Source organism: Siphateles boraxobius, unplaced genomic scaffold (assembly GCF_051911475.1).
Source record: "Siphateles boraxobius isolate OS27281-9 unplaced genomic scaffold, OSU_SipBor_1 11, whole genome shotgun sequence".
Lineage (NCBI taxonomy): Eukaryota > Metazoa > Chordata > Actinopteri > Cypriniformes > Leuciscidae > Siphateles > Siphateles boraxobius.
The window spans coordinates 7,693,361-7,712,500 of record NW_027508711.1 but is presented as its reverse complement, the minus strand read 5'-3'; the positions used below and the strand labels follow the sequence as shown (position 1 = coordinate 7,712,500).

The following is a 19,140-nucleotide window of genomic DNA, read 5'->3' as shown; positions in this document are numbered from 1 at the left end:
AGGAAGAGGAAAGAGATTTAGATTTGGCAGATTTGTTTTATTTAGATTGATTAATCAATTAAGGCACAAAGTCAAATGGTGCTTATATTGTGTAAAACGGCTATCCTTACATCCTTAATGAGCTTGGTGGTTTGGGATGAAATAGTTTGGTGAGTGTCTAGGACTGATAAAGAATAATCTGAGCACACTTGAGCTTATTTATGGCAATAAGCCCATCAGACTCTTTTTCATTCTATAGTCAGTAATGGTGCCCTCTCAATGATAATAATTCTGGACAATCACCACCACAATTCAATTCAATTCAATTCAAATTTATTTGTATAGCGCTTTTCACAATACACATTGTCTCAAAGCAGCTTTACAGAAATTGCATTTCGGAAATGTACATAGAAAAATACAGTTAGTTAATCAAGTATTAATTTATGGCATAACATATCGCCGGCTTTGAGTCGTCTCTTCACAGGCGTCGAGTCGTCTCTTCACAGGCGTTGGGGCATCTGAAGTCTCCGTGAGAGGCTGGATACAAACTGGAGCTGACGAACGCTATTTACCTCGGGACTAGCGTCCCGAGATAACAGCAGAAAGGCAGATGGGAAATAATTAGCATAGCTGATGTTCATAATGTTAATGCATTCGAACCGATTCAGCAGTATCAAAGGTTAAGCATTAAGTGAATGCTTGGTTAAAGAGATGCGTCTTTAATCTAGTTTTAAACTGGGACAGCGAGTCTGAGGCTCGTACAGTATCAGGAAGGCTATTCCAGAGTTTAGGAGCTAAATGCGAGAACGCCCTCCCTCCTTTAGTGGACTTAGATATCCTAGGAATGACCAGAAGCCTCGAATTTAGTGATCTTAAAGAGCGCGATGGATTGTATGGCGATAGAAGGTCTGTTAAATACACAGGAGCTAAACCATTTAGGGCTTTATAGGTCAGTAGGAATACTTTGTAATTGATACGTAACTTAATAGGTAACCAGTGTAGAGATGATAAAATAGGTGTTATATGATCATATTTTCTTGATCTAGTAAGAACTCTAGCAGCTGCATTTTGCACTAACTGTAGCTTGTTAATTGAGGATGTAGGACAGCCAGCTAATAAAGCATTACAGTAATCTAGTCTCGAGGTCATGAAAGCATGAACTAACTTTTCTGCATCAGAAACAGATAGCATGTTGCGTAGCTTAGCAATGTTTCTAAGGTGGAAAAAGGCTGTTCTTGTAATATATGAAATATGATTTTCGAAAGTCAAGTTGCGGTCTAGTATAACACCCAGGTCTTTTACTGTAGTGGATAAAGTAACAGGACATCCTTCTAAATTAAAGTTGTATTGTAAGGGATTTTGTGGGTAGTTTTTTGGACCAATAAGTAGTACCTCCGTTTTATCTGAATTTAATAGCAGGAAATTACACGTCATCCAGCATTTTATATCATTTAGACACTCTGTCAATTTAGATAAGTTAGTGTTTTCATCTGGTCGTGATGAGATATATAATTGAGTGTCATCAGCATAACAGTGGAAATTAATTCCATGTTTTCTTATAATATTACCAAGTGGCAGCATATATATTGAGAATAGCAGAGGGCCTAACACCGATCCTTGCGGCACTCCATAGTCTACTGACGTTATCTTTGATTTTTCCCCATTTAGACAGACAAAATGGTAACGGTCTGATAAGTAAGATCTAAACCAGCTTAATGCCTGTCCCTGAACACCAGTGTAGTTTTGTAGTCGATCCAGGAGTATTTTATGATCGATAGTGTCGAACGCAGCGCTTAGATCGAGTAGAACTAGTATTGAGATACAGCCTTGGTCAGAAGCTAAAAGTAAATCATTTGTAATTTTAACTAGCGCAGTTTCTGTGCTATGATGCGGTCTGAATCCCGACTGGAATTTTTCATAGATATCATTTTCTTGTAAGAAAGAGCACAATTGAGCGGACACAATTTTTTCTAGTATTTTAGACATAAATGGAAGATTTGAGATGGGTCTGTAATTTGCTAAGTTATTTGGATCTAATTGCGGTTTCTTAATGAGAGGTTTTATTACTGCCAGCTTGAATATTTTTGGAACATGACCTAAAAATAAAGACGAGTTAATAATATTAAGAAGAGGCTCTTCGACTACAGGTAACACTTCTTTCAGTAGTTTAGTGGGTATTGGATCTAATAAACATGTTGTTGGTTTCGATGCAATGATAAGTTTATTTAGCTCTTCCTGTCCTATAGTTGTAAATCGGTGTAGTTGTTCTAGAGGGGCCATAATTGAGGCTGAATCATAAGACATCATAGAGGATTGTATATTTACAATTGTGTTTCGGATGCTTTCTATTTTCTCATTGAAGTAATTCATAAAATCATTACTACTATATTGTAATGGAATATTTTGCTCTGGTGATGTTTGTTTATTTGTTAGTCTAGCCACGGTGTTGAATAAAAACCTTGGATTATTTTGGTTATTTTCTATTAGTTTGCGGAGATGCTCAGCCCTTGCTGCTTTTAGAGCCTTTTTATAACGTGACATACTGTCTTTCCACGCGATTCTAAAGACCTCTAAATTAGTTTGTTTCCATTTACGCTCTAAGTTACGAGTTTCTCTCTTGATTGCATGCGTAGCACTGTTGTACCATGGTGCTTTAGTTTTCTCTCTTACCTTTTTTAATCTAATTGGTGCAACAATATCTAGTGTACTAGAGAACATGGTGCTCAAACTGCTAGTCATTTCCTCTAGTTCATCTGTTTGTTTGGGTGCACTGCGCAGCTGAGATAGATCAGGTAAGCTATTTGAGAATCTATCTATAGTGGTTGGAAGGATTGTTCTGCCTGGTCGATAACGTTGCGCAACGTGACAAATTTCAGCAGTACGTATTATACAAGTTACCATGTAATGATCAGTGAGATCATCACTTTGCGGTATAATATTTATATCAGTTGGATTGGTTCCATATGATATAATTAAATCTAGTGTATGATTTAGACGATGAGTGGGACCGCTGACGTTTTGCGTGACCCCAAAGGAGTTTAATAAATCTGTAAACGCAGTCCCTAACGCATCATTTGTATTATCTACGTGTATGTTAAAGTCTCCAACAATTATTGCTTTATCGACATTGACCAATAGATCTGAGAGAAAGTATGCAAACTCTTTTAGGAAATCAGCATAGGGCCCTGGAGGTCTATATAGGGTAGCCAAGGCTAGAGATAATATGGATTTGTTTCTTGCATCTAAGAGCGTAACATTTAGCACAAGTACTTCAAACGAATTAAACCTGTGACCTGTTTTCTGAGTAACATTAAGAATATCTCTATAGATTGTTGCAACCCCGCCGCCACGACCGATCAGACGGGGCTCATGCTTATAACAGTATCCTGGTGGAGTGGACTCATTTAGACCGAAATAATCATTTGGTTTAAGCCAGGTTTCAGTAAGGCAAAGTACATCGAAACTATTATCTGTGACCATTTCATTTACAATAACCGCCTTAGGTGTGAGCGATCTAATGTTTAGAAGACCTAGCTTTAGAAATTGTTTTTGTTCACTGATATTTAGATTTTCTGGTTTAATTACAATAAGATTTTTGCTAGATCCTACACTAGATTTATTGTTTGGCCTCACTAAGCGAGGAATAGACACAGTTTCTATATAATGTTCTACACTACTTATATCAATTAAGTTGGGACAGCAAAGACTGTGATTTGGACTTTGACTTACTAGTCATATGGTGTGTAACGTCTTGGAGATGTTGTCGGACAGAACAGCCGCTCCGATTCTGCTGGGGTGCAGGCCATCAGCACGGTAGAGCCTAGGTCGCTCCCAGAACAGATTCCAATTATTTACAAAGAGCAGTTTCTGTTCATTACACCATGACATTAACCATTCATTTAGAGCAAATAATCTACTGAACCTTTCTTGTCCTAGTCGGTACGTGGGAAGCGGTCCAGACACGATGATAGTTGCTTCAGGCGATGTGCTGCGCAAACAGGCAGTTTGTGGTGCACCACACCACAAACTATTTTACTATCTTAATTACGTTTAATGTCGAAGAAAATGAAAATATTCCCTGTACTGATTTCCCAAATCAGCTTGATTCTTGCTGACACTTGGATTTGTCTTGCTGCCAGCTCAGGACGCCCCGATGAATGAGCATGCTTTATCAAAAAGCGCCAGTAACAGTAGAGCTACAACAACCTTTCAAACTGCAGTCCATATATTTGACTGAACTATGGCCACTCTGCGTGCAGCTGGGGGGGGGGGGGGTACGAGTAAACGTGCTCTAGTGAACAAGCACGTTTACTCAATTACCCCCTCCTGTTCTCTGAGGATGAGTGTGGTCAGCGCTTTCACTGGCAAATTAATTCACTTCAAGTGCCAGACAAAATAGCGTTCTAATGAAAGTTAAAAATGGAGGCTGTGGTGTGAAATGGATGTGTGAGATCCAGCTGGCAGCGTTGCCGTCCTGCAGCATGAACTGAGCAGCAAGTGTTCAGAAAGTATCAAATTCTTGTGCCCAAAAACACTGGTGTCAAAGTTGCTTCTGTAGACAAAATGCAAAAATGCTTCAAGGACTCCAGGGCTCGCAAAAGTTCAAAATCGCTGGTAGCCCTTTGGGCAGGCACTCTTCAGATTTTGGTAGCCCGAAATGAATTTTACTAGCCCAAATAAAAAGACAATTTTAAATGTAGAAAATTGGTTAGGAGTCAAAACATCAATCAAAAACTTTTTCAAAACACAAATATCAACAAGTGCGCAGCTCTGTTGTTTTAAAGTCTGACAATCGCTAAAAGTGTTAATTTTTTTGATGGAATAATTCACATATTGAAATGTAGCAATAAATAATAACAATAATAACAACACCAGACTTTTTTGAGGCAAGTAAAGGGTGCTCTAATTATTTTATGCTGTTTATAGCAGAATATATGATGGTCAAGTCACCTTTATTTATTTTTCCATAAAGATTTGTTTGATTCAAAGCAGCTTTACAGTGATAGTGTCTTAGCACATGGATTCAAACATTCTGACACGAAAAGTAAAGCATTGATGTGAAAGTGGAGCTTTAATTTGTATTGTTTATAGGCGTGATTTATGGTCGACCTTGCTGCTGGTATGCCAAAGCAATGGAGTCCACTATCCAGTGAGACAACCTCTGCTTGGAGAGAGCCTTTCCCTTCAGCTTCCCACCATAACAGACAAAGAGCTGGACTGAGGTCCTGAAACACTGCCTTCTGTCTACATAGGTGTGGAGAGCACATACTGGATAGAGCAGTGCCAAGGCTGGGTCTGCCTCCTCCGAGGGCAGCGCTTGCAGGTTCACCACCAGGTCCCGGAAGGGAGTAGTAGGAACCTTGGGCAGATATCCAGGCCGGGGTCTCAGGATCACATGAGAGTAAGCCGGCCCGAACTCCAGGCACGCTTCGTCAACGGAGAATGCGTACAGGTCCCCTACCCTCTGATAGAGGCCAGTGCAACCAGGAGTGCTGCTTAAGCTCCACTTATTGCAAAGGCTCAAAGGGGGAACGAGAGGAGGCGAGGAGGATAAGGTCTCCTCGCTCCTCTCAGGAACCTGATGATCAGGTCGTGCTTCCCCACGGACTTACCTTCTACCAAGTCATGGAGTGCGGCAATAGCGGCAACATAGGCTTTGAGGGTGGAGGGAGACAGCCTTCGCTCCAACCCTTCTTGAAGGAAGGAAATCACGACACCGACCGAGCATCTCCGGGGGTGATGCATCCGTGCCGAGCGTGCCCTCTGTAAGGGAATAATACAGGTCGCAACGGGTCGAGTCGTGAGAGGCAAACAGATCTATCTGTGCGTCCCCGAACTGGACCCAAATCAGCTGAACCGACTGGGGATGGAGTCGCCATTCTCCAGGGAGGGCTGAAGCCGTGAGAGCTCGTCGGCTGCACAGTTCAGGACTCCGGGAATGAAAATGGCTCGAAGGGACCTCAGATGCTTCTGACTCCATAAGAGGAGGTGGCGGGCGAGTTGCGACATACGGCGCGAGCGTAGACCACCTTGACGGTTGATGTACGCTACTGTGGCGGTATTGTCTGATCGGACTAGTACGTGTTGACCACAGAGCAACGCCCGGAAGCGGTGCAGGGCAAGGCGTACTGCCAGCAACTCGAGGCAATAGGCATGCCATACTGCTCAACACTACATACGAGAATCACTGAGCTTCAGGAGCAACCTTGCTCAACACCTAAGAAGAAATTCACTGAACCTCAGGAGCATTTCTGCTCAACACCTGGGTGTGATAAATCTCACTGAATTTTTCAGGAGCATTTCTGCTCAACATGAGAGTGTGACAGCATGTCCATTGCGCATGGCGCCCCAGCCCGTGGAGGCATCTGTTGAGACAACAGCATGCCGGGAAGCTCGTTCCAGGGGCACTCGGACCCGTAGAAACTGAGGTTTGACCACGGGGTGAGTACTGACGGCAGGTCGGAGTAACTGGTACTCGGAGGGTCCCGTGATGCCATGCCAACCTCGGGACTCGGTCTCAATCTCAGCGGCGTACCGCGGCTGCAGATGCCATATGCCCCAGGAGCCTCTGAAAAAAAACTTCAGTGGAACCGCACTCTTGCGCTTGATAGTCTCAGGCAAGTCAGCAATGGCTGAGTGGAGAAGGCGACCAAGTCCATACCGAGAAAAGAGCTCCTCTGCACGGGGCAAAGTTTACTCCTTTCCCAGTTGACCCGAAGACCCAGACGAGCTAGGTGCCGGAGCACTGGGTCCCTGTATTCACAAACCCGGTCTCAAGAGTGAGCTTAAGACAGCCAGTCACCGAGATAGTTCAGGATGCGAAACCCCGTGTTCCCATGGAGGAACAAGGGCTGCCTCAACAACCTTTGTGAAGGCGCGAGGAGACAGGGCTAGCCCGAATGGGAGAACAGCGTACTGATATGCGTGCGCCCTGACAGCAAACCGTAGGTATGGTCTGAGTCGAAGGAGAACGGAGACATTAAAGTAGGCGTCCTTCAGGTCGATCGCTGCAAACCAATCCTGTGGTCGCACACATCCAGAAATGCGTTTGGCCAGGAGCATCTTGGACGGCCGCCTGTGAAGGGAGCGGTTCAGATGCGTAGGACCAGGATTGGCCGTAACCCACCAGACTTCTCCAGGACAATGAGGTAGGGGCTGTAAACCCGGACCTCATTTCGGCTGGAGGGACAGTCTCAATCGCCCCCTTCGCCAGTAGGGTAGCAACCTCCGCTCTCATGATAGGGGCATAGCCACCGACCAAAGTGGAGCGGACTCCCCTGAAGCGGGGAAGAGACCTTGCGAACTGAATCGCATAGCCGAGCCGATGGTTCTCGCGGAACATATAGGGAAGCTCTAGGCAGGCTCCCAACTGTGCCAGCGGCGTCAAGAACCACAGACGTCCCCCCGGTGGTGCAGCGAAGCGGAATGACCGGCCCAGACGTGGACGGCATAGCAGCCCGGTGTGGGGGCAAGGTCATAACCACACCCTGACCAAGGAGGCCAGGGAAGGACCAGCGTTCCACGGGAGCCTGCTCTGTCAGGGGTCTGGCGACAGAGGGGGACAGGGGCGAAGCGGTCCGTGGACGGCACGCCGTGTCAACCGCCTCTGGGACAGAGGGGGACGAGGAGAGCACGCCTTGTGGGCGCCGCTCTGTGTTGTCCGAGAACTCTGTATGCTCAGAGACGAGAGAGTCAGTTCTTTCGGGTGAACGGGCGGGGTTGGAACCGTGGGAGGGAGCCTTCAGCGGTGGGCAGACTGAGGGATCTGAGCGAACGGCGGGGCCGTCGGGCAGAATAACCTCAATCTGCTCACGGGCGGTTGAGAACTGTTGGGCAGAAGCACTCAACAGCACCGCCGAAGAGGCCGACCTGGGAGATGGGGGTGTCGAGCAGACGGATCCGCCCGACATCGTGCACATCAGACCGGTCAGCCCCAGACTGGTGAACATCACCTGACTCCGAGAGCATACGGCCACTTTCGTCGCTCGAAGAGCAAGGTCAGCGGCGGCGCAGCTCACTGAAGAGCCTCGGATCAGTCCCGCCCTCCTACATGTCCATGAGCATCTGGGTCAGGTAGACCAGCAGAACGGTCATGGGATGCAGTAAGGCAGCTGCCTGTCCTGTGGCACTATAGGATTTCGCCACAGATTAGTGTAGACGAAAAGAACTACAGGCTTTGGAAGGGTGCCTAGGATTGCGCCGGGAAGCACTCGGAGGACATAGTAGCATGGCAACAGAGCGTTCAACCGGGGGAACCCCAGTGTACCCATGGGCAGCGGCCCCTGAGGGGAGGAAAGGCGGATGAGACCAACGAGAGGACCAGTGATCTCATCATGCACGTCCGGGAGGAAAGATATTGGGGTTTGCCGTGGACGCGTCGGCGGCCTTACCCAAAACCAATCGTCCCGGGAAAGCATGGCCGTCATCTCCGGATCAGACTCAGGCACAGCCGTATGCACACCAGAGGGTGGCAGCTGTGACGAGTCGTCATTTCCTGTAGAATCAAGCCCACCTAGTGATGCTGCTACAGACACAGCATCATCCTCTGTAGCTTCAAATGAAAACACACGGGCCACCCGAGGGTAGACTCGTGGAATCATCAGTTCGCTAGCGGGCACCGTCATTAAAGAGGGGGGGCTGGGGCATGGACACAGAGTCGGCGCCTTGTTCCAGACCAACACCCTCAGGTCACCCTGGCCACCAGCCGAAGATCGGGTGGTGGATGAGGGGACTCTCACTCTTGCGAGTTCACAGAGTCTCGACCTATATATGACGCGATGATCACAGTGTTTCCCCTACAATGTATTCAGCAGCGGCGCAGCGCCGCCGCTGGATTTTCAGCGCCGCTGTAAAATCTTTCCATGATCAGTAATATCACGACATTCTCTTCATTCACGTACACACCTAAAAACACTCAGACATGGCGACCGGCGGCGCTGCATGCGGTGGCTCTGAATCCACTTGTAAACAAGGAGGAAAGAGCCACATATGGAAATATTTTCGATTAGGCTAATGTCACCTTGCCATAAGGGGCCGTTCACATAGCGCGTTTTTTGCGCGTGCAAATTCATTATTTCAAATGCGGCCGGGACGCTCTTTTTCCCAAGCGCGCCTCTGTTCATGGTTGCATAGCAACGACAGACGCCAAGGGAGAGCAAGCGCTTGTGGAAAGGAGAAAGCGGTACGAACTGCGCTCTCCATGAGGACGAGGAAGTATCACCTACTGCTCATAGTCCTAATAGTTAACGTTAAATCATATTTAATTTTTCAGATGAGTCTACTAAACTTGTTGGTGTCCTTCAGAAATCATTCTAACATGATATGTGATGCTCTTTTCTTTTTTTTTCAAAGATTCTTTGATTAATAAAAAGTTAAAAAGAACATCATGTAATAATATTTCACAATATTAGGCTACTGTTTTTTTCTGTTTTTTTTTAAATTAAATAAATGCAGGCTAGATGAGCATAAGACTTCTTGCAAAAACAAAAAATACCCCCACAATCATTCAATTACCAAAGAGCCTTAGAGATCTTCTATGAAAAGCCCAGAAAAATTAAGTGCTCACAGATTGGGTGTGGCCTTTTCCATTAACATAAAATTTTCAATAAATTGTAAATAATCTTTTTCTGGGTTGTGCTGTTTCATTTTTCCCCTAAACAATTTCTACCAAGCTGAAAATGAACACAATAGAAAAACATGAATAATCCTGTCTAAAATTATAAAATTAAGGTTTCTGTTTGTGACTGCAGTTCAAGGTACGTGCTGCAATAATCATGCCTTGAATCAGTTGATGGTATGTCATATTTGTTTTTCTTAAAATGTCCATTTCTATCCACAAAACTTGCCAGAAGTCATGGTTTAAGGGTTTTTAAAAAAAAAAAATCTTCCAGGGTGCATGCCCCCGGACCCCACCACGCGCGGCTTGGTAACAACCTCGGGCACGTAACAGCACCGCTGCTGGAAAAATTTCTAGGGGAAACACTGGATCACGTTCCCAGAGAGAACATGAGTCATCCACGAGCGCTGTTCAAGCATGATCAAAGCCCAAACACACTAAACAGCGCTCGTGCCCATCAGAGTCCGATACCAGTCCGCTGCAACCAGAAATGCACGGGCGAGCTGTCTTTAAAAAGACGTGCCGCGTGCGAGCTCTTTTATGAGAGGAGAAAAAACTCCGCGATGTTGAAGCGCACAGGGAGACACACACACACTGGCAGATCACTGCACAGATCAGCAGGCACTGTGAGCTCGCTGCAGATCGCCATCACACCAACACCGGAGAGAGAAGGTCGTCTCGTAGAGCGAAGTCAGAGATGATTGTGGATTGAAGAAATACTCTTGGCTCCAAAGCGAAAACATATCTGCATGTTGCCGGCGTCCTCCTTTTATAGAGGGAATGCGCGTGACGTCACCGTCAGCTGGCGTGATTGAGGCCACGCCCACTAAGTGGCAAAAAGACTGAGCGGCAGCATTGGTTTTGAGCGTGAATGCCGTGAAAACACAAAAAACAGATCTAAAACGGGAACGAGCTTAGCGATTGACTGTACAACTACATTTGACAAGAAATCTGAGGTATATTTTTACAGACTGACGAAAGCTACAGAACAGAAGCAAATAGATCGCTGCAATTCATAGAAACAACTGGACTCCAGGCAGCGAAATGTGGATTTGCAGTTATCATTTTTGTGTCAATTAGGGGTGGGAATTGGCAAAAATGTGACGATTCGATAGTATTGCGATATTTGGGCCACGATTCAATATTATTGCGATTCTCAATATATTGCGATACAGCAAGTATTGCGATTCGATTCTGCGATATTGCGATTCACGTCCCCCATATTATTCAAAGGCATACAAAAAATTAGGAAAATAAGACCGCTCACCTCACTTTAAATGTCACATTTAATTCTGTAAACATTATCTTCTACACATTAACTGAAGTGCAAAAACTGAAAAACTTGTTCTTGAACATTCGGGACACTTTGCAACACTGGTTTCATCACTTGCCCACCGCGGCACTGCAACAAAAACAAAAAAAAAGTTTAAAGCGTTAAAAATGTTTAACGCAATTACGCAGTATCCGTTAAATCCTGCCTGTATTACACACACACACACACACACGACCCACAGAAAAGACGCGCGTCAGTATCAAGTTCTCTTTCGGGCTTGAACAAACCATAACACACACAAATTATGCCAAAATGTCAGTTTTGTCGAGTGTTCTCATAAGAGCAATCTTGAATTATTTAAATAAACATAGAGATTTGTGAGAAAATGGGACGCGTGTCAGATCGCGTCTCTGTCCCACATTGCACTGCATTAACGAATGTACAACTTATGTACACTCAACGCCTGTCGCTTACTCGTTTTCATTCACTCCTTCAAGTGAACAGTATTAGTGGACTAACGTTAACTTAGGGAATAGGCCTAACTTAGTGAATGAGGGTTTAGAGGGCGATTTCAACCCATGTTCTCAAGCAGTGAAAAATAGAGGACAATGACAACGCGCTGACAGACAAGACCGAGCAGGTAATATTTAATATGAAACAAACAAAACTCACTGAGCTCCCAGCACATAACTTAAAATTATTTAAATACAATAGAGTAACATAAAGCAGACATAATAGAGTAACATAAACCTGAGAATAATCATAAAACCGAAATTTACCCACACTTTCGATTTGAAAGATGCGGAGCGTCGTGTACAACCGTAATACTGAAACCATTTTCATTTGAATTTGCTGTCGAATGTACGACAACAAAGCACCGCAACAAGCGCCACCTTGTGAATGTAATACGCAAATGTAAATGATCAGAGTAAACTCTGAGAAAACCGGAAAGTAAAACAGATAATTTTATAATTAAATATCGCAATACTTTGCGCTACTGTATCGATATAATTGCGTGCGCAAAATATCGCGATACTGAACAGAATCGATTTTTTCCCCCACCACTAGTGTCAATATGCTGAATTTAGTGGTAAAACCATTCTCTATATATTGTATTGTTATATATTGCAGTGACAACTCATCAATCAAATATTTACCACTGTATATTCTGTATAATTTGACATTTTTAAATAAACACTGACAAAAAACTATACAAGTTTTAAGTCTAGACGATATGAATATATACATAACATTGATATAAGTGATCACCTGGATTTAGACCTGCCTATATTGTGTTTATATAAAGCGTTCACAGGCAAATTTGCTGTATGTATTTCCCCGGTGTCAAAATCAGGCACATATAAATGTCAGGAAACACGATTTCTGGCTGCATGTCAATATCCATGGATCACTGGATCTTTAGTAAGTTATAAGGAACACTACATTGAGTCCAATCTTTAGTTTAAACTGATAATCGTTTGTTTTACTTGCGTTTTCGCAGTTTCCCCTATTAAATCCAGTCACGCAGCTGCTCTTCTGCCACTCAGTCCGGCTGAGGGGGCGTGTTCTGGCGGGAAAGTGACGTTAATGCATTCCCTCTATACCCACGCAGTGGGGCGGAGATACGCTATGCAAATTCCGCAGACCCATGGCATTTCATCTCCATTGGCTCGTTTTGTAATACTTGAAGTCGATAGGTATTCTAAGCGAAACCCCCATTCGTCGTCATCCAACGTAACTCGGAGTGACTACGAAAGGGAACTACTTTCTCAGGCTGTTGTCTGATCTGTCTGACCCCACTGCAACTCAAGGATGAGCTGATCACCTTTCTGATATTATTGATTTTCTCAGAGAAGAAGGAAGCAAATTCACTGCACTTGCTCTCTGAGAGCATTTCACTGGGAATCTGGCTTGGGGGTTTTTTCAGTCTCTCTACAGTAGCAAAAAGAGTGCGGGTGTTGTTTATATTGCTGTTTATAATAAAAAAAAGTCTGTCTAGCTTTGCCTAGTTCCTTATTGAAAGCATGGATGCTGTCTTTGTAGATGTTATAATGGACTACAAGTTTTGTCTTCCGCCACATGCGCTCTGCTTTTCTGCATTGTATTTTGATATTTTGCACTGCTGTTGAGTTTCTCCAAGGTGCTTTTTTGCCTGCCATTCTTCTTCCTGACTTTCACAGGAGCAATTTCATCAATTACACTCTTAACCGTCTACTGCACGCATTATTATGCAATCATGGAAAAAAATTTTACAGTGTTTTTTTATATATAAAATAGACTCAAATTAACAATTTTTTTTTTCTTTTTTTTTTGGGGGGGTACTTTTGGGTGCGTTGCCATATGGCAACATTGTGCGACAATGGAACAGCCTGATGCGTTTTCTCCCAAAATGACATGAAATTCATAGATGATTACAGACCTGTCTTTTAGAAATGAAATTGTTTTTATTATTTAAAATGTTTTCAAGAGCTTTGTGTACAAAATATGAAACTAATTTTCAAAGTATTATTTCAACAACATTTACAAAACATCTGACGCAAACTCATAAGAACTGTTCAAGTGAAACTAATCAATGTGAAACGATTATTTCAACAACATTTACAAAACATCTGACCCAAACTCATAAGAACTGTTCAAGTGAAACTACTCGATGTGAAACGCCTTAAAGCAGTTGTTCTCTCTGTTAAAGGTGGGGTATGTGATTTTCTTTTTTGACCATTTTTTCAAAATCACTTGAAATCCTATTCCTAACCCACTTACAGCCACTGAGTTAGAAGCACTGACATGAAAATTAAAAAATTTAATCATCTGTGGAACGGGCAGGACTCGAAAAACTCGAAAAAACTCGAAAAACAGCCAATCATTTCCAAGACCACCTAGAATCATTGGACAGTAAGTGCGTAAATCAAACGGTCGTACCATACCCCCCTCCCCCATGCCCCTCTTCGAGTGGGTGGAGTCAGGGCCAGCGTTGGAGGAAAGAAGGTAGGACCTTTTGAGTTGTGTACTTTCAAAATCTGCCGGCCGTTTTGCAAATCACATACCCCACCTTTTAAGCAGAGGTGCACCTTGCACTTAGAGCAAACCCCTCTGACGATGCCCTTGCAGCCAGGATTCTTGCACCTTCCTTTTGGTGCACCCATCTCTGGCCAGTGATCAAAGCGGTCAAGACGGATATATATTTTACTTTTATACTTTACTTTTACTTTACTTTATAAATATATAAAAATATATATAAATATATGAGTAGAATACAACCATCCAACTATATCAGTGCATCCATACATTGTCATTCATACAAAGCTACTCTGCATTAGAATGGGCAAAATATTGTTCCATTACCGCACAATGTTGCCATATGGCAACACACCTATTTTATTAAATAAAAAGGTAATATAAGTATCAAAACAATGTGACAATGATTGAAATAAGATTAGAACTTACCCCAGATGCTTGATGTATTTTTTTATTCTGAAGAAATATGAAAAAAATTAGGAAAATCTTCACATATACACAAGCACTTTTTCAGCAGCTGGAGTCATCAAAAGTGTGTGAAAAGAATGACGTTGCAAGGGTGTGTGTAATGTCGTGATGTCATCAAAGCATATCATTGGTTACCACCAGGTTCTACCATGAATTTAAGATTAATCAGAGCTCATATTTATTTTCAAATTTCAAGAAATGTCCAAAGAAAGGGTATGTTGCCATATGGCAACACCGTGCAGTAGAGGGTTAACTTTTGACTTAAAATAATCAAGGAGAACATCATCAGAGTCAGCAGATATGCTTGGTGTTAAAGATATAGCCTTCATAAATAGTACACTAGTGTTCTCATTTAAGCATCTCTTCTTGACAGACACAGATCCAGCTTCAATGGCAGGAGAGATCAATATATCAAAGAAAATACAAAAATGATCAAACAGTGCTACATCCTTAATAACAATCGATGAAATGTTTAGACCCTTACTGATCAGTAAATCTAGAGTGTGTCCACAATTATGTGTGGGTCCATGTACATGCTGAGTCAGATCAAAAGTTTTTAAAACAGTTTTGATTTCTTTTGCCATATTGGTTTCTGCATTATCTATGTGAATGTTAAAATCTCCAGCAATGGCAAAGCAGTCAAACTCTGAGGAAATAGTTGATAACAGTTCTGTAAAGTCATCAGCAAAGGCTGGAGAGTATTTTGGAGATTAGAACCCAGAACCTCTGACACGCTTGGCAAAAGTTTAAAGCACAAGAAAGACCATTAAGGTACACAAGCAATATCGCTGATCTATGCATTTATTCACATAAAAATTCTCGGTATAACAATAGTAGTAGATCTCATTAAAATCACGGAGATTCATGAGAAATTGCGCTGTGGATAAATTAGCATGATCAAAAACTTGCACGGTAATATTTTTCCTTAAAATAACTAGTCAATGTGAATAAAGGGAGCAATTTGATTACACTATTTCAGATAGCCTGTCGGGGCAGGCCGGTTATGCATTTTGGTTGCCCGATTGGAAAACACAATAGCCCCGGGTTGTCGGGCTAGCGATTTTGCGAGCCCTGGACTCTGTGGGTCATATATTGGGTTTCTATTTGGGCAACTGCTACAGATTGAAAAACTTTTAAGACAGTAAATTTATTTAAATAATATATGCGATTATTTAGTTATCAAAGTTTCCTAGGATGTGTGTGAACCTTAGAATGGGCGCAATTGTTGAATGTCCAATGTGTAAATTACAAATCCTCCAGTCACCAAAATACACAGGAACCAATCACAGGAGTTCCATTTTTGCATAATTAATAACAATTGAAAAAAAGCACCTCCAAAGGGAATTAAATAGAAATTCCAGGTAATACCGGGACTGCTGGTCTTAACATGCCTCTGTTATAAACTATAATAAATTATATTTTTTATAAATGATATAATTTATAATTATAATTATATATTTTATTATATATTATATAACTTATATAATCATTTTAATAAATTATAAACACTAATTATTTATCAGTATGCCAACCTTGAAGAACATGTCAGATCAGTTTGATTAGAATATAGCCTAGTACATTAAGTTATAGATCAGAGCTGTCATCTGTTCACTGTTGTTGTTAGGGTTGAATACACAGATTTTCCAAAGCAGCGAGGGACATGTCCATCTTAGAATCTCTTGGAGGGATATTTCTGTGTAAATTGATGCTGTGCAGAGTATTTAAGAGAACAATGTGGAAATTTGCTGATGCTTAATTCAGCATCTTCAGTCTTTATCACATGGAGTTTATATTTATTTGAATAAGTATATTATTTAAGAATTCACATGTATGTGATTAAATCTACCAACAAAACAGACAGACAAAAACATAAAAAACCTTAACAGCAAATTAAATATAAACTCTGGGACCAAAAGATCAAAAAAGTTACATATAATACACAGAAACACTTAGCCTATATCCAGTATAGGGGTCAATGACGTATATAGATTTTCTACAGGCCAATTTTAAAATACAAAAAATAATATCTTAATTGCAATTTTTCAAACATTAAGAATGTTGTGTACACATTTAAGAATGTTGTGTACATACATTTATATAAAAAAAAATAATTAAGTGATTTTAGTGTTTTTTTCATTTAGATGAATTGGCCGTAGCCTCAGAAGTTTTCAGTAATTAAAATGTTTAGAAAAAGTATTTGCAAATTTTTTTTGTTCACTTAAGAATACTGTATTAGTGTATTAATGTATTGGTCATTCATATTTCAGCCACAGAATTTAGATTTTATTTTTAATTTAATACAGTTATTGATATTATTGGTCAAACCACAGGATGAGTGGTCGCTCCAAATGACAGGAGACTTATTAAAAATCTATTTAAATAGGTCAATAAACAATACATTTCATACAGAAAAAAAAAGATTCAAAACAGATTTTATTAATTTCACTGAATTATCATAAACAAATCTTTTATAAACAAAAATTGTATATAAAAATCACATCGCGCAAACATAAGTGCAACATTTCATTGAACTTGATAGATTTTTTTTCTAACAAATAATATTTTTTATTTAAATACAGGTATTGGATACAGGTAAAATATGGGGTCAGTATGTTTTTTAATTAATTAATACTTTTATTGATCAAGAACACATTAAATTGATCAAAAGTGACAGTAAAGACATTTAATGTTACAAAAGATTATATTTCAAATAAAGGCTGCTTTTTTTAACTTTCTATTCATCAAAGAATCTTGACAACTAAAATGCATCACAGTTTCCACCAAAATATGATTGTTTCTTGAGCAGCAAATCAGCATATTAGAATGATTTCTGAAGGATCATGTGACACTGAAGACTGGAGTAATGATGCTGAAAATTCAGCTTTGAACACAAGAATACTTTTCAGTTTACTATATATTCCCATAGAAAACAGCTATTTTAAATTGTAATAATATTTCACTCTTCTCCTAGAAAGGTGTAACTCCGCTCTTGCTGCAGGGTCAGAATTAACACTGCCTATGTTATCTGAAAATAGATTCAAAAAGTTCTTATTTATTTCTTTATCTATTTATTTATAAGGTAGCCTACTAATAAATGCACTATATCCTAAATAAAATTGCGTGCTCTGAACTATATAGCATTTTTCTCATATTGTACAAAGATTGAACATAAACCGTCTGAAATATTTTAATGCATTTTTTATGCAAATTGCATATAAACAATTTGATGCTAAAATAAAGTACTTTATGTATATAGACCATCAATTGAATATAAAAGCACAAAACCTGCTAATCTAGGACATATTTCATGGAAAACACTGCAGTGGTGGTCGCACCACATGATATTTTCAAATTTAGTCAAAATTTACAGGCACAGAATTAGCCACCTAAACAAAACAAGCTATCGTCCCACAAAAAGTAAAAATATATATATTTGTAGAAATAACTTAATATCCATTGTTGTTGTTGTTGTTTTTAATAATATCCAAATATACCAGCAGTTAGAAAGGTTGTTATTTTTCAAATTTGAGAGAGTTACAAACCTGCTTTCTGCTTCCATGGGTCATTGACAATGGCAAATTGGTAGCTATATGATGCAATTTCCTGTCTTTGAAGGAATTTGAACATAAAAATCCCAAAGAGGTAGTTTCTTGATGGTCAATATTTCATAAAATGGACATCATCGGACAACGTTTATTAATACAAATACATACGCTTGCAAATTTGTACAGGATAACAAAACACTTTGGAAATCATGCCAAGTAATCATGCCATTAATTAATTTCAAAGACGTTTCCAAAACAATATCGCACCACATGATATTTTGAAACTTAACAGAAAAACTACAAATAACTAATGCTTTTTGAAAAGTTAAAGTGAATAAAAACATGGGAGAGGTGTATATTTTTATGCATTTAAACACTTTTTTAACTTAGCAGATTAAAAATGCATGTCCGATATCGGACAGAAAATGTAGGCGTCACATTGACTCATAGACTAAGACACTATCAGTTATATCAATAAGTAGCCTAATTATGATCTTGTTCAAACTAAGATATATGAAAACAAAAAATACATAATTGGAAGCCTGAATAAACACTCATAAAAAGAGCGCACCCTTACCTGGAATAAAACCAATGGTGGCCATCAATTGGAAAGAAGCCCAAATGACACGTGGATTCATTTTGTGGCGTGAATGAGGAATAAAAACTCTTCTGTGGTCTCGTGAAGGCAGATGCAGCATTTCTCAGACATTCCCATAGTTCAGTACCGTATTAAGACCAAGCGCAAGATCCATGCGCAACTCGCGAGGCAAAAGAAGTGTCGTGTGCTGGTTAACGTTAAGCAATGACGAAGAGTTTCACTACTGGATACTGGAGTAATGGTATAGTCGACTCGAATGTCTGAAAATGTCTTGTGGTTACGTACTTGTTTTAGCCCAAAAATGCATGGGACTGGAGAGTGGAGACAAGAGAACTGAGAGGAAACTAAGACAGCTTTTGAGGGAAAGGATCTATATCTCTCTATCTTCAGGTCGTATTTCTGCCGTTAAAGGTAGAACCTATCAAAGAAATCCTCCAATTAATTTTTCACTTAAATACTATTCAGATGATATGAATTTGTATATATTTTTAAAATAGCTCTCAGGCCTTTTTTTGCCCCACTATACATAAAAAATACAAAGAAATTTTTCATTAGAAATTCAAACTATTGAATTTACACTATTAACACACAACAATACTCAGACAGCCGCAAACACGCACCCAATTCAAAGAGGAGAACCTTAATT

The 19,140-nt window shown here is 40.8% G+C and overlaps 1 protein-coding gene across 1 annotated transcript in view; it reads right to left on the bottom strand.

Annotated features, from left to right (window-relative positions):
• The window catches only part of LOC143701800 (neuronal acetylcholine receptor subunit alpha-10), a 33,128-nt gene extending 14,250 nt beyond the window's left edge, over positions 1-18,878 (bottom strand). The window contains exon 1 of the mRNA XM_077195431.1: positions 18,474-18,878. Within this exon, the coding sequence (XP_077051546.1) occupies positions 18,474-18,594 (121 nt within the window). The 5' untranslated portion in view covers positions 18,595-18,878. The remainder of the gene's footprint in view (positions 1-18,473) is intronic.
• Between the last annotated feature and the right edge of the window lie 262 nt (positions 18,879-19,140).